This window comes from Miniopterus schreibersii, assembly GCF_964146895.1.
Source record: "Miniopterus schreibersii genome assembly, chromosome: 18".
In the NCBI taxonomy this organism is placed as follows: domain Eukaryota; kingdom Metazoa; phylum Chordata; class Mammalia; order Chiroptera; family Miniopteridae; genus Miniopterus; species Miniopterus schreibersii.
Genome location: NC_138121.1, coordinates 2,090,739 through 2,104,603, shown reverse-complemented (window position 1 = coordinate 2,104,603; position 13,865 = coordinate 2,090,739). Strand labels below are relative to the sequence as shown.

The following is a 13,865-nucleotide window of genomic DNA, read 5'->3' as shown; positions in this document are numbered from 1 at the left end:
CCAGGTTGGCCAGGATGCTCCGAGGAGGCGGGCAGGTTAACTAACAAGGGTGAGGTCAGAACAGGCCTGGGGCCTTTAGCCCTAGGAAGAAACGTGACTGTCTAGACTCCACGGGCTGAGCACAGGCTCGACATGATTCTATTTCTATTAAAAAACCAAAATCACAGAACCGTGTTGTGCTGAGCATCGGTGAAGGAGTGGAAGTGGCAGCAAGGCGTGTGAGGCGTTAGGGGGCTCTTGTCCAGTTCGGGCTGCTGGTGGCCTGGACCCACATGGAGTCAGAGAGGAGGGAGAGCAATGGGATTCTGGAGGCAGAACCTACAGGCATGAACTGGATGCTGTAGGAGAGGGAGTGAGGAGCCATGGTGAGGGGAGGACAGGAACTCTTCATTGGGCAGGCCCTGGGGGCCACGGGGGAAGGAGTCTGGGTTGGGTGGAGGAATCGAGCATCCTTTGGAGATGCCTGTAGGGAACCCAAGTTGGGGTATCAGGTCACCAGTTGGAAATGTGAGACTGGAGCTGGGGGACAGGTCATGGCTAGAAATATAAATTTTGGAAAGGTCAGCATATAGGAGACATTTAATGCCCTGAGACTGGATTAGGTGACGTAGGAGGTGAATTCAGGCAGAGAACTCACCCCCCAGCCAGAGCCTGGGTGGGGGCACCTACATCCAGGTCAGAAGGAAATATAGCAGAGGGGGAGAGGGATGACCACGAAGCAGGCGGGGTCCAGGAGGAAACCCGCCTTGCTGCTGAGAATGGAAAATTCCAAAAGCGACCATTTGGTTTGATGAGATCATTGCAATACAAGGATGGGGACTGGGGCCCTGCTCAAGTGGCAGAAAGAATGAGGGAGGGAGGGTGGAGGGCAAGGAGACCAGGCCATCCTTTTGGTGTGACAGGGACTTCCATACCAAAGAAAGTTCATACCCTTTCTGTGAAAGGAGAGACAGGGAGACTGGCAGATGGGAAGATGGGGGACAGAAAGTGCACCCTGAAATGAGAACTGTTATAGCAGATGGATTAAGAGAGATGGGGAGGCCCAGGGCCCAGAGGAGACATGGATTCAGGGGGCAGGTGGTCCCTGCCCTGCTCCGTCCATGCTGCCACCAGCACCAAGCACACCCAGACCCCCTCTGGAGCCTGGGGAGGCCTGGGGAGACCCGGTGACCTGAAGGAAAAGACAGGTTTCACTCATTCAAGCAATTCCCTGAGGCCCTCGAGGTACCTTGAGGCCCTGCACCTCTGAGCTGCCTGGATCTGGAGACAGGTGGGGCAGCCAATTAGATCTCAGAGGGGGCTGTGCTCTGATGGGGGCACTTTCCTTAGCTTGGGAGGGGATGCCTGCATCACCATCTCACTTCATTCATTTGCTCGCTCATTCATTCATTCATTCACCTCGCCTAGTGCACATTTCCTAAGGCCGCCTGTGTGGTCCTGGGCTAGGCGGTGCTGAGGGTGAGGTGAGTTCCTCGGGCACCTGGGCCCTGCCCCAGGCTGGAGGGAGCTCACAGATGCACACAGTTACACCCCAGGGCGGTGCGTGCTCCCACGGAGGCAGCACAGGGCGCCCAGAGAAGGCCGAGTGCACCAGCTGCCTAGAGCAGCCAGCTGTGGGCAGAGGAGTTGCTGAAGGTGGGTCCCACCTGGGCCGTCTGCACAAGGGCTGAGGGTCGGGGTGAAAGGGTGAAAGACAAGCCCCTGCTGCCATTCCACACGGCTGTCCTGTCCCTGCCCCTGGGGGAGCAAAACTGCATGGAAAGTCCTCTGGGTGCTGGGCTAATAAACTCGATGAAGAGAACTGCGGCTCTGCTTCCCACTGCTACCGACAACCAGCCTCTCTCTGGGCCTGACCTTTCTACCTCCGGGGAGCCTAGGACCCCAGCTCAGGAATCTGTGGTCCCACCTTCAAGAGCCCAGGATCTGGGCCCCAACCCCTCCTCCCTCAGGCCCAGGGGTCCAGGTCCCAGCCCCTCCTCCCTCACACCCAGAGGTCCAGGCCCGAAGCCCCTCCTCCCTCAGACCCAGGGGTCCAGGCCCCAGCCCCTCCTCCCTCACACCCAGGGGTCCAGGTCCCAGCCCCTCCTCCCTCAGACCCTGGGGTCCAGGCCCCAGCCCCTCCTCCCTCAGACCCTGGGGTCCAGGCCCCAGCCCCTCCTCCCTCAGACCCTGGGGTCCAGGCCCCAGCCCCTCCTCCCTCAGACCCTGGGGTCCAGGCCCCAGCCCCTCCTCCCTCAGACCCTGGGGTCCAGGCCCCAGCCCCTCCTCCCTCAGACCCTGGGGTCCAGGCCCCAGGCCCTCCTCCCTCGGATCCAGCAGTTCAGCTGGGCCTGTTCGGGACAGAAACCCCGGCTCCCTGCCCGCGTTGGGGAGATGGGACCCTCAGCTCCCGCGCGGGCCCCTTAAGGAAACAAATGTCCCTTCAGGCTCCAGCCCGGTCGGGACCCGGCCCCCAGCCCCTCCCGCTCCCCTTGTCTCCTTAAAATACCCGGGATCCCTATGGCAACAGGCGCCCGGCGACAGGTGCTGGTGTTATTTACGGGTCGGGCCTGAAATAGCCGGAGGGTGGGGGCGGCGGGGGGCGAGGCCGCGGCGGGCGCAGCGGGTCCGGAGCCTGGCGGGCGGCGTGCGGAGCCCACGGCCGGAGGATCGCGGCGCCGGGGCGGCGCCCAGGCAGGAGGGAGAGCGGGGCCCTGCGCAGCGCCCGGGGGTGGGGGGCCGCGGGAGGCCCCGGCCTGGAGCGGAGCCTGGAGCCCTCGCGGCGCGGCAGGCCCTGGGAGCCCGGGGGGGAGCCCGGCGACCGAGGGGACACGAGTCCCTTCCGGGTCCCCGCCGTTCCGTGGACGGGGGAGGCTCTGGCCCCATTTCCTGAGCCGCAGCGCGGGGCACAGCCCGCCCATCTGAGCCCCAGGGGGGCCCCAGGCCCCCCTCCCGAGCCCGGGGAGCGCTCGGCCCCCTTCTCGGGACTCCGGTCCCCTCTCTGAGCCCCAGTGGGGACCCCAGGTCCCCCTCCCGAGCCCCGGGAGCGCTCGGCCCCCTTCTCGGGACTCCGGTCCCCTCTCTGAGCCCCAGTGGGGACCCCAGGTCCCCCTCCTGAGCCCCGGGAGCGCTCAGCCCCCTTCTCGGGACTCCGGTCCCCTCTCTGAGCCCCAGTGGGGACCCCAGGTCCCCCTCCCGAGCCCCGGGAGCGCTCGGCCCCCTTCTCGGGACTCCGGTCCCCTCTCTGAGCCCCAGTGGGGACCCCAGGTCCCCCTCCTGAGCCCCGGGAGCGCTCAGCCCCCTTCTCGGGACTCCGGTCCCCTCTCTGAGCCCAAGTGGGGACCCCAGGTCCCCCTCCCGAGCCCCGGGAGCGCTCGGCCCCCTTCTCGGGACTCCGGTCCCCTCTCTGAGCCCCAGTGGGGACCCCAGGCCCCCCTCCTGAGCCCCGGGAGCGCTCAGTCCCCTTCTCGGGACTCCGGTCCCCTCTCTGAGCCCAAGTGGGGACCCCAGGTCCCCCTCCTGAGCCCCGGGAGCGCCCAGCCCCCTTCTCTGGGCTCCGGTCCCCCCTCTCAGCCCAGTGCAGACTCTGGTCGAGGCCCCTCTCTGGATTCCAGCGGGTCCCCAGCCCCTCTTTCCTGAACCCCAGCCAGAACTCTGCTGCTCCCTTCGGTGCATTTTGGGGGGTCCTACAGCCTCTCCGAGACCCGGAAGGAGTTCTGATCTCCCTCCTAAACCCAGAGGGGACCCAGCTCCTCCCTCCCCAGATTCTGAGGCCCAAAGAAGCCGGGAGGTGCCTCCTCTCAAACACACGGAGGAGCTCGGCTTCCTCTCCCGGGTACCCCGAGCTCTGAGCCTGGGGGGGCGCAGAGCAGCCCCTCGGAGCTTCGGGTGGCACTCAGGTCTCCTCAGCGGCACCTTGATTTTCGCCTGGGCCCCGTCGTCTTGGCTGAGTTTCCGTGGAAACTCGGGCCCTTTCCTGAGCCTCAGAGGGCCCCCCGCGGGGGTGGGGGGTGCCTTGTTTTTTTCTCTCTTCTGAGGCCCAGAGGCGCCCTTGGCCCCCCGTTTGAAGTCCCAGGGAGATTGAGCAATTGCTTTTCTTATAGTCCAGTGGCCACAGCCCCCCGCCCCTTGGAGACCCCGGGCGCCCCGCCCGCCCCGCCCCGGCCCGCCCGCGCCGCCCCGCCGGTCGGCCGCCGCGATGATGTGGTCGAACTTCCTGATGCAAGAGGAGGACCGGAGGCGCGGGGCGGCCGCCCGGCGGGGCGACGGGCAGCGCCAGCCCGGGCTGTCGCCGGAGCGGGAGGGCAAGGTCAAGCTGGTGCTGCTGCTGACCGCCGTGGGCGCCACGCTGGCCGTGCTGGCCGTGGGCACCGAGTTCTGGGTGGAGCTCAACACCGCCAAGGCCAACGGCAGCGCCGTGTGCGACGCCGCCTACCTGGGGCTCTGGAAGCTGTGCGTCAAGAGGCTGTGGCAGGAGGGCGTGCCCGCGGGCCGGCGGACGTGCGGCCCCGCCCAGCTGCCCGGAGGTGAGGCGCCCGGGGGGGGGGGGGGCGGCCCGGCGGCGCGGGAGCCCGGGTGGGGGAACTGGGCCCCAGGAGAGCCCGCGCGCCCCAGGGAGAGCCCGAGTGCGCCCCAGGGAGAGCCCGCGCGCGCCCCAGGGAGGACCCGAGCGCGCCCCAGGGACCGAGCCCGCGCGCCCCAGGGAGAGCCCGAGTGCGCCCCAGGGAGGACCCGAGCGCGCCCCAGGGACCGAGCCCGCGCGCGCCCCAGGGAGGACCCGCGCGCGCCCCAGGGAGAGCCCGCGCGCGCCCCAGGGAGGACCCGAGTGCGCCCCAGGGAGAGCCCGCGCGCGCCCCAGGGAGAGCCCGCGCGCGCCCCAGGGAGGACCCGAGTGCGCCCCAGGGAGAGCCCGCGCGCGCCCCAGGGAGAGCCCGCGCGCGCCCCAGGGACCGAGCCCGCGCGCACCCCAGGGAGAGCCCACGCGCCCCAGGGAGAGCCCGCGCGCGCCCCAGGGACCGAGCCCGCGCGCGCCCCAGGGAGAGCCCGCGCGCGCCCCAGGGAGAGCCCGCGCGCGCCCCAGGGAGCGAGCTTGCACCCTCAGGAACAGCCCCAACCCACATCACCCAGGGCTCCCCAACGGCCTTGGCTTCAGGCATAAACCCTGTAGAGAAAGTCTGTACCCCACAGTAGCCTGTGCCCCAGGCCAGCCTGTACCCCCAAACCAGCCTGTACCCACAGACCACCCCTTCCCCCAGAACAGCCTGTGCCTCACACCATCCTGTCGCCTCCTAAGCTCCTGTGCCCCGGTGCAGCCTGTGTCCCAGGCATTTGTGTCCCCAGACCACCTGTCTCCCCACAGACAGCCTGGAGGAACCTTGCGCCTCCTCACATGGCCTGGGCCCCGACACCCAGCCTGAGACTCCAGATGCAGCTGGTGCCCTGAGACAGCCTGCAGCGTCCCCCAGAAACACCCACAGCCCTGAGACAGCCTGTGCCCATGCCCATGCCCATGCCCACTCACAGCCTGTGCCCTAGAGAGACAGAGAGAGCCCCGGTTCCTGGTGTCAGCTGGCTCTTCCCACTCCTGAGACAGCCTGCACCCCATCCTGGGGCCCTGGGAGACAGACTGCCTTGACCCCCACCCCCAAGTAGAATCCATGCCTGTTCCCACCTACTGATTCTCACCACACACCTCCCAGCACCCCAGGGCAGCCCCCCCTTCCTTGTTCCCTGGGAAATGTTCTCCTCATGGCCTGGGGAGGGGGGGTGGAATGTCCCACCCCACCCGGCTGCATATGATGGGGTCCCTCCCCTCACATCTCTCTTAAAAAACTTTTTAAAAATGTATTTATTGGTTTTATTTTCCAAATGGGATGCAGCATATCGTTTAGGGTCAGAGACAAGATGCCCTAGATTATTAGTGGCCAAGATGGGATGCGAGGCACCTCACACTGTCCCAGAAGATACCGCACTAGGGCTCCTCGGTGGGACCCCCCAGTTCCCCCCAGTGATTGCTGCGGTAGGGTCCTCTCTGCCACATGAACCGTGAGGTCTGTCACTGCTCCTGATGGGACATCTCACGCCCTCCTGCTTCCCGCAGGCCACCAGGTGGACTCCCACCTCACCTGACTCAGTTTACCCTCTGCTCTTTCTCTTCTGTAGAATGGGGATGATGATAACTACGCACAGGGTTGCTCTGTGGATTAACGCGTTAATGCACGTGAAGTCCCCAGAACAGGTGCTGCGTAAGCACCTCATATTCATATTCCTGCCACGTTCTTCCGTTTGGAAAGTTCCTTCCCACTTCCCCAGGCTGCCCGGCCCCTCTCCCGGTTCTCCCCCCGCCCCCCCACTCTCTACCTCTCTCCTCCCTTTCCCCACCTCAGTTTCCCCAGCTGCAGAATTAGCGAGTGAATTCTGCAGGAAGTTCTGGCTTTACAATGCAGTTTGGAAAGTGGGTGGGCGGGTGGGCGTTTTAAGCTTCGGGTTTCTTGGACCTCAAGTACACAGAGTGGGATGAATCATGCTCATGACCAGCCTTTGCAAGGTCCTCCTTGTGCTCCACTTAAGTTATTCTTTTATTTCATTTCTTCCTGACTCATCTCTTTAATGTGTTTGATATGCAGCCATGGATATGTCTTTTCACTTGGAAAATATATAGTGTTATTTTATATCTGTAGGTGTCTTAATTTACATAAATTACATCATGCTCTAGATTTTTCCTGTTTTTAAAAAATTCATTTTAGAGAGAGGAAGAGAGAGAGATTTGTTGTCCCACTTAGTGATGTATCACTGGCTGAGTCTTGTACATGCCCCGACCAGGGACCGAGCCTGCAGCCTTGGCGTATCGGGACAACGCCCTAACCAACTGAACTACCCGGCCAGGGTCTGGTTTTTATTTTTATTTTTTCTCAAATCTCTGTAGGTTGCTTTCTGATAGTCTTCTGACTCCCTGTTATTGTAAATGTAGACGCTCCTGCTTATGGATTTTGTCTGCGTGTTTCCCCAGAAGTAAAATCGCTGGTTATAGGGTATAAACATACTTCATTTCTTAAAGTCTGTCAGGGTCTGTCTTCCAAAAGGACGAGCACAGGCACCCCTGGGAGATGCCATGGTCCAGCCCAGGCCTCCGCACTAAAGCCAGGCACACGAGCGTGTTGGTTTCCCACACCCGCAAAAGCTATGCTTGTGCTGCACCGTAGCCCATTAAGTGTGCAATTGCACTGTGTCTAAAAAATGTACGAGCCTTAATTTAAAAAGACTCTATTGCTGAAAAATGCTAACCATCACCTGAGCCCGCGGCGAGTCGTAATTTTTCTGCTGGTGGAGGGTCTCACCTTGACGTGGGTGGAAACGCAGGATCTTTGGAGCTGATAAAACCAGCGTGGCTGCACCAGCTCACCCTCCCAGCTGTGTCCGCCCACCCTCCAAACCCCGATACCTGCCAAGCCACTTGCTCCTCGTGTTTGCCAACCTCCTTGCTCGTAAGTGGCACCTCCCTGCCGATCTGAGTTGCATTTCTGCCGGCCCGCGAGCAGCCCCGGCTCCCTCTGCGGTGACTCGCCCGTTCACATCCTGCGCCCGTGTTCAGTGGGCTGCCTCTCTTTTCCTGCCCACCTGCAGGAGTCCTTTGTGTCCCCCAGACTTCCCTCTGACATAAGAATGTCTCCTGTTAGCCTTCTGTTGCCTGGATCTTGGTGTCCTTTTGCTGAATAAAGTGATATACCCATTTCTAACCTCGCTTGACTCTCAGCAAACTCAGGTGATGGGGCCAAGAAAGAGACTATTATCTCACTTAATAGGAAGAATCAGAGTCCCCCGAGGGGCCAATAGCCCATGCACAGCTCTGCATTGGCCCCTGGCCGGTGTGGCTCAGTGGGTTGGGGTGTTGTCCTGTGCCCCGAAAGGTTGCTGGTTCGATTCTCAGTCAGGGCACATGCCTGGGTTTCAGGCTCGAATTCCCAGTAAGGGGCACGCAGGAGGAAGCCAATCAATGTTTCTCTCCCTCTCTCCCTCTCCCTCCCTCTCTCTCTAAAAAATCAATTTAAAAAAGCTCCACATTGGACTCCCAGCTCCTGGGTAAACTGTGTGACAGCAGGTGGCTTTTACTGAGCATCATCTTTCTCGTCTATGAGGGATGCTCTCCGTATTTTTAGGTGGCTGTGAGCTACGTTTACTGCCCAGTACTGAACTTACACTAGGGTCCTCCCTGGCCTCCCTGCCTTATTTCTCTCTCTCCTGCTCCCACAGAAGCCAACTGCACCTATTTTAAATTCTTCACCACGGGGGAGAATGCGCACATCTTCCAGAGAACCACAAAGAAAGGTGAGAACTTTGCGCCCTGCGGTGGGGTGGGGTGGGGATATGCTGACTGTGTTGGAGGAGTTCTTTTTAAACATGTTTCTACTGATTTCAGAGAGAGGAAGGGAAAGGGCGAGAGAGACAGAAACATCAACGATGAGAGAGAGTCAGCGACGGGATGCCTCCTGCACCCCCCACTAGGGATCGAGCCCCCAATCCAGGCGTGTGCCCTGAGTGGGAGTTGAACCAGCAACCTTTTGGTGCTGGGAACGATGCTTAACCAACTGAGCCACACCGGCCAGGGCCTCTGTTGTCCTGATGTTCAGCGAGTGTGGACAAGTCACTGCGCTCCTCTGGGATCGTAAGAGTCGTAGTGCCCATGTCTGGAGCACCTGCTGGGTGCCAGGTGCTGCACTGGCACCTTACACAGGTGACTTCCAGTCCTCCCAACAGCCTGATCCAATAGGGAACTTGACCCTGATTTTCTAGAGGAGAAAACTGGGGCTCAGAGGGGCTCCGTGTGTGGCCTTACCAGAATCCCCCAGCTGGGAAGTGGCGGGGGCATTCGGATTGGGTGATTCCACTGTAACACACCTCCCCACAGTCACCCACCTGCTCACGCCTCAGCTTCCTCACCTGCAAACAGACGGGGGCCAGATCATAAGTAATCACTGGTAGTTCCCATCTCCTTCTAGGGCTGGCTCTGTCCCCTTTGCTGTGTGACTTTAGGCAAATAATCGGTCCCGTCTGAGTCTTAGTTCCCTCAATAGTGTAAGTGAAGTATTGGACTGGAAAACTCTTCTGTAGTCGTGAATCTCCCATTTTCCTGGTTCTGGGTCCCCACCGGGGAGTTCGCCCCCTCCCTGCGTCCCATGTTCTCCACTCCCCCCCCCGCAGAGCTGAATCTGGCGGCTGCGGTGATAGCGGTGCTGGGCCTGACGGTCATGGCCCTGGGGTGCCTCTGCATCATCATGGTGCTCAGCAAGGGCGCCGAGTTCCTGGTCCGAGTTGGAGCGGTCTGCTTCGGCCTCTCGGGTGAGGGCTGGGAGCCTGGAGACTGAGGACGCTGCAGGCCGGGAGGTGGGATCCCCAAGCACTGTTGCATGCTGGGAGGTATGGTCTACAAGCACCGTTGCATGCTGGGAGGTGAGATCCCTAAGCCCTGTTGCATGCTGGGAGGTATGGTCTACAAGAACCGTTGCATGCTGGGAGGTTGAGAGGTCCCCAAGCACTGTTGCATGCTGGGAGGTTGAGAGGTCTCCAAACACTGTTGCATGCTGGGAGGTTGAGAGGTCTCCAAACACTGTTGCATGCTGGGAAGCACAAGGGCTAGTAGCAGGCTCGAATATGAGAATGCTAAGCCCTGCTGTTGGCTGGGGATTGGAGGGTCTCCAAGCACTCTTAAATTTGGACCTGGGGGGTCTGCAAGGACTGTTGCATCCTTGGAGATGAGGGTCCCAAAAAATGCTGCATCCTGTGAAATGTCGCCCTCAGTGGATCAGGTGTTTTCTGACGTGGACAGAAGGGTGCGCCACAGGCTGGGTGTCTCAAACAACAGAAATGTATCACCTCCCAGTCCTGGGGGCTGGAAGCTCAAGGCGCTGGCAGGACGGTTCCTCCTGAGGCCTCTCTCCTTGGCTTGTAGCCGACCCTTTCCTCCCTGTGTCCTCACACGGTCCTCCCTCTGTGCCTGTCTGTGTCCTGCTCTCCTCCTAAGGGCAGCAGTTATATTGGATTAGAGCCCATCCTAAAGACCTAATTTTGTTTCTTTAAAGATCCTATCTCCAAATATAGGATGCCAGTCAGCCCACAACAATGCATGTACCTGACTATGGTCCATCTCTCCTGGGCTGAAGCACCGGGAGCACAGGGCCTTTGTTAGCCTCATGCATATATTTCATAATGAGAGCTCATTTAAGATGTGTTGAATGAATGCAAGATGCATGAACTAGCAAAGGAATGAGGGAGACTGGACAGTGTCTCCCCCTCCTCCAGGTGTTTTTCCACCTCCCGCTCCCGGTTGCTGAACCACATGGGGCCACAGAGGGCTCAAGAGAGGCTATTGAACCATGGCACAGACTCCAGGCTGCACTCTCCAGGGCCCTGATTAAAACACGTGGGGGAACCTGGGGGAACCGGAGAGGGTCAGGGACTGAGGTTGGGGCCAGGCTCCGGGATCAGAGAGGGGAGGCAGCTAGGGTCCATGACCGTGGGTGACCATCAGAGGGTCCTATGTGACCTGACGCCCGCCCACCTCTGCACTCCCCCTGCCCACCACTCTCCCCCTCCCCACGCCCTTTGCTCTGGACACAGCGACCTCCCTTCTTTTCCCCAGACTCACTGTACCCACCCCACCACAGGCCCTCACGCCGCCGTTCCTTCTGCATGGAGTAGCCGTCGCTCAATTTTGTGTGTGGCCGGCCTCTTATCAGCCTTCATTCAGCTGAAATGTTTTTCCTGACACCACTATTTAAAGTCCTTGCTCCACCCTGGATGTCACGTCCCTTCCGATCGCCCTGTTTTTATCTCCTCCCCAGCAGGCATCACTCTGAAATTACCTTGTCTTCTCATGTTTGCTTCGGAGGTTGCAACCTGGCAGCCGCAGGCTAGTGAGGCCCTGACCGTGCGTGGGCTGGCGGGAGTGTGTAGAGTCCTCTGAGCCAGTACTTAAAGTTGGTTGAATTCCCATGCACGTCATAACCACTTAAAAATCCTAGCCCTGGCTTCAGGTCAATAAAAAAATTCTGCCTCTTCTTGAAAAATCAGAAGGTCTGGCAAATTAAGTCTCGATTTCTGAAGGGCTGCCATGGGCAGAAGCCTAGTTTCGGTCACTCTGTCACCGCTCCCACCCCACCTGCCTGCTTCGTTATTTATACTTTCTCACTGTCTCCCGCAGGCGTTGCTTACCACCTGTCTCCCCAAGTAGAATAGAAGCTCCATGGGGTCAGGGTCTTTGCCTTGTTTCTAATTTTTCTTCTCTTTTTCTTTCTTTTTAAAAATCAAATTGCATTACAGCTTGACTGCCTTTCTTTTTATTTTGTGATCCACCATCACTATTTTTTTTTTTCAACTTTACTGAGGTGTGATTGACGAGTAGAAATTGCATAAATGTAAGGTATACATTGTGGTTTTTTTTTTAGAGTTTCTCTTTTTTTTAAAAAAAAAATTGATTTTAGAGAAAGAGAGAGAGAGGAAGGAAGAGAGAGAAACATGGATTTGTGGTTCCACTTGTTTATCCATTGGTTGACTCTTGTCTGTGCCCTGACCAGGGAGCAAACCTGCAACCTTTGGTGTATCGGGACAACACTCTAACCAACTGAGCTACCCGGCCAGGGCCATCTCCAGGACCTTTCAGCCTTCCCAAGCTGAAACTCTGTCCCCATTAAACACCAACTCCCACTCCTTCCCCCCCACCCCGGGCACCCACCATTCTCCTTTCTGCCTCTGACAGTCACTGTTCCTTCTTTCTGTCCAGCTGCCCAAATCGCACCTGCTACAGCACAGGTGTTTAATAAGTAGGTGGTGGATGAATGAGCGAATGAGAGGGTGCCTGGGGGTGCCCCGGGTTTCTTGTCTGGGAAGCGTGTGGTGGGTGCATTGGAGGGGACACGGAGAGCCCAGCTGGGGGCCCGGCCTGAGCGCTCCCCCGTCCCTGTCCCGCAGGCCTGCTGCTCCTGGTCAGCGTGGAGGTGTTCCGGCACTCCGTGCGAGCCCTGCTGCAGACGGCCAGCCCCGAGCCCCCCCCGGCGCCCGCCCTGACCTATGAGTACTCCTGGTCGCTGGGCTGCTGCGTGGGTGCCAGCCTGGTCCTGCTGCTGGTGGGCAGCTGCTTCCTCCTGCTCACGCTGCCGCCCTGGCCCTGGGGCTCACTCTGTCCCAAGCAGGGCCACAGGGCCCCCTAGAGGCACCATTGTGCTTCCTCTAAGCTCCTTCCAAAGCCGCCTTCTTTACCCCGTCCCCTCAAAACCTTTTGCCCCATGTCCTGGAGAGACTGTTCTCCTTGCTCCGGGGTCCACGTTGTTCGCACAGACCTGTGTCTCGTGCCCCGATCTTTTCCCTCTGTAAATACGTTTTCCTCGGTGGCTGAATTTGGGTCGCTTGGGGATGGGGTAGTGAGAGGCTTTTGGCCAACGAGGGTCCCCAGGGAAGGCTAGTGGGGACCTGATGGGGTAACTAGGGATGGGGGGATGAGGTCAGGGGGTGTTGGGGGGGAGTTGGACCTACTCGTTTCTGAGATCTGGATGCATTCATTGTGGGGGGGCTTCTTTTGACAAATCCAAAATTTGGAGACATAGGGGAGCGGGAGGGGAGGATGTCTGGGCCTGACCTCACTGTGGTCCGTTTGGAATTAAAGGTTTGGAAATGTCACAGCTTTGGTGTGGAGTCCACTTGTGATGGGATTGCGCATTCCGGGGTAGAGTGGCTCCCCTGCTCCCCAGAAACATGCTACATGCTACTTATCAGTCCCCGAAGCCACATGTCCATGGTCCCACAGAGAGTGATAGAAAATTCTAAAGTTTAGAACAAAAACCTTCTTATGGGTTGAATGTGTTCTTTCCAAAAGTATATGTTGGGTCCTCACCCCCTGGACCGCGGAACGTGACCTTATTTGTTTTAATTTTTTATTTATTGACTTTGGTGGGGGGAGACATGGATTTGTTGTTCTACTTATTTATGCACTCACTGATTGATTTTTTTTGTTGTTGTTGTTAAAAAATATGTCTTTATTGATTTCAGAGAGACAGGAAGGGAGAGGGAGAGAGAGAGAAACATCAATGATGAGAGTCACTGATCTGCAGTCTCCTGCACGCCCCCTGCCGGGATGGAGCCCGCAGCCCGGCCTGTGCAGGGACCGGGGATCCAGCCCACAGCGTAGGCGTGTCTGCTCTAAGCGACTGAACCACCCGGCCAGGGCAGAATGTGGCTTTATTTGGAGATGAGGGTCTTTACCGAGGAAATCAAATTCACATGAGGTCACCCAGGAAACGCGGGGTAGCCCTTCCTTGGTGGCCCCGGCGCCCCGGCAGCGCCGTCCCCGCCTGCGCTCTGCACCGAACCGAGCACCGAGCACCGCGGGGAGAGCTGCACGGAGGCTGCGCCAGGCGGGCTGGGAGCTGGGCCCCGAACACCCGGGTCCCCCTTTCACGCCGGAGAACTCGCTCGCCCTCCCCGGGCCCCCCTTTCTTCCTCCCTGTACCTCCTAGAGCCCTTGGGCGAAGCCCCGCAGGCCGGCCGGGCACAGCTCCATCGGCCCGCTGTTAGTTTACCACCGAGGGGCACTTAGGGCTCCACATGCAGCGGAGAGAAAGGGGTCCCCCGATGCGCTGAGAGCCCCGAGATGGGAACACACTAATCACATAATCACACTAACGAGCGTGTAATTATAAACCGAGATAAGTACCAGGAACAGGGACCAGCAGCAGTTTTTTTGGGACTTCATTTTGTCTGAAGCCAGCTCAGGGAACTCCAGAGAGATGTTGGGGGGGGGGGGCTGTGGTCACGGGAAAGGGCCCTTTGTCCAGCAGGGTCTCCCCTCTGCACCCTCTTTCCTACCGGGGTCTTCGGGGACTTCTCAGCAGTGGGCG

The 13,865-nt window shown here is 59.5% G+C and overlaps 1 protein-coding gene across 1 annotated transcript; it reads left to right on the top strand.

Moving 5' to 3' along the window:
- Positions 1-2,578: 2,578 nt before the first annotated feature.
- CACNG6 (calcium voltage-gated channel auxiliary subunit gamma 6) lies at positions 2,579-12,649 on the top strand. Its single transcript, XM_081118349.1, has 4 exons — positions 2,579-4,505; positions 8,230-8,304; positions 9,178-9,315; positions 11,944-12,649. The coding sequence occupies exons 1-4, from the start codon at positions 4,178-4,180 to the stop codon at positions 12,180-12,182; spliced, it is 780 nt and encodes a 259-aa protein (XP_080974475.1). The 5' UTR covers positions 2,579-4,177; the 3' UTR covers positions 12,183-12,649.
- Positions 12,650-13,865: the final 1,216 nt, after the last annotated feature.

Bases quoted from the DNA above. Each gene is read 5' to 3' on its own strand.
- CACNG6 (XM_081118349.1), top strand. From the start codon at position 4,178: ATGATGTGGTCGAACTTCCTGATGCAAGAGGAGGACCGGAGGCGCGGG. The intron at 8,305-9,177 runs GTGAGAACTTTG...CCCCCCCCGCAG, and splicing joins CCAGAGAACCACAAAGAAAG to AGCTGAATCTGGCGGCTGCG. The intron at 9,316-11,943 runs GTGAGGGCTGGG...CCTGTCCCGCAG, and splicing joins GGTCTGCTTCGGCCTCTCGG to GCCTGCTGCTCCTGGTCAGC.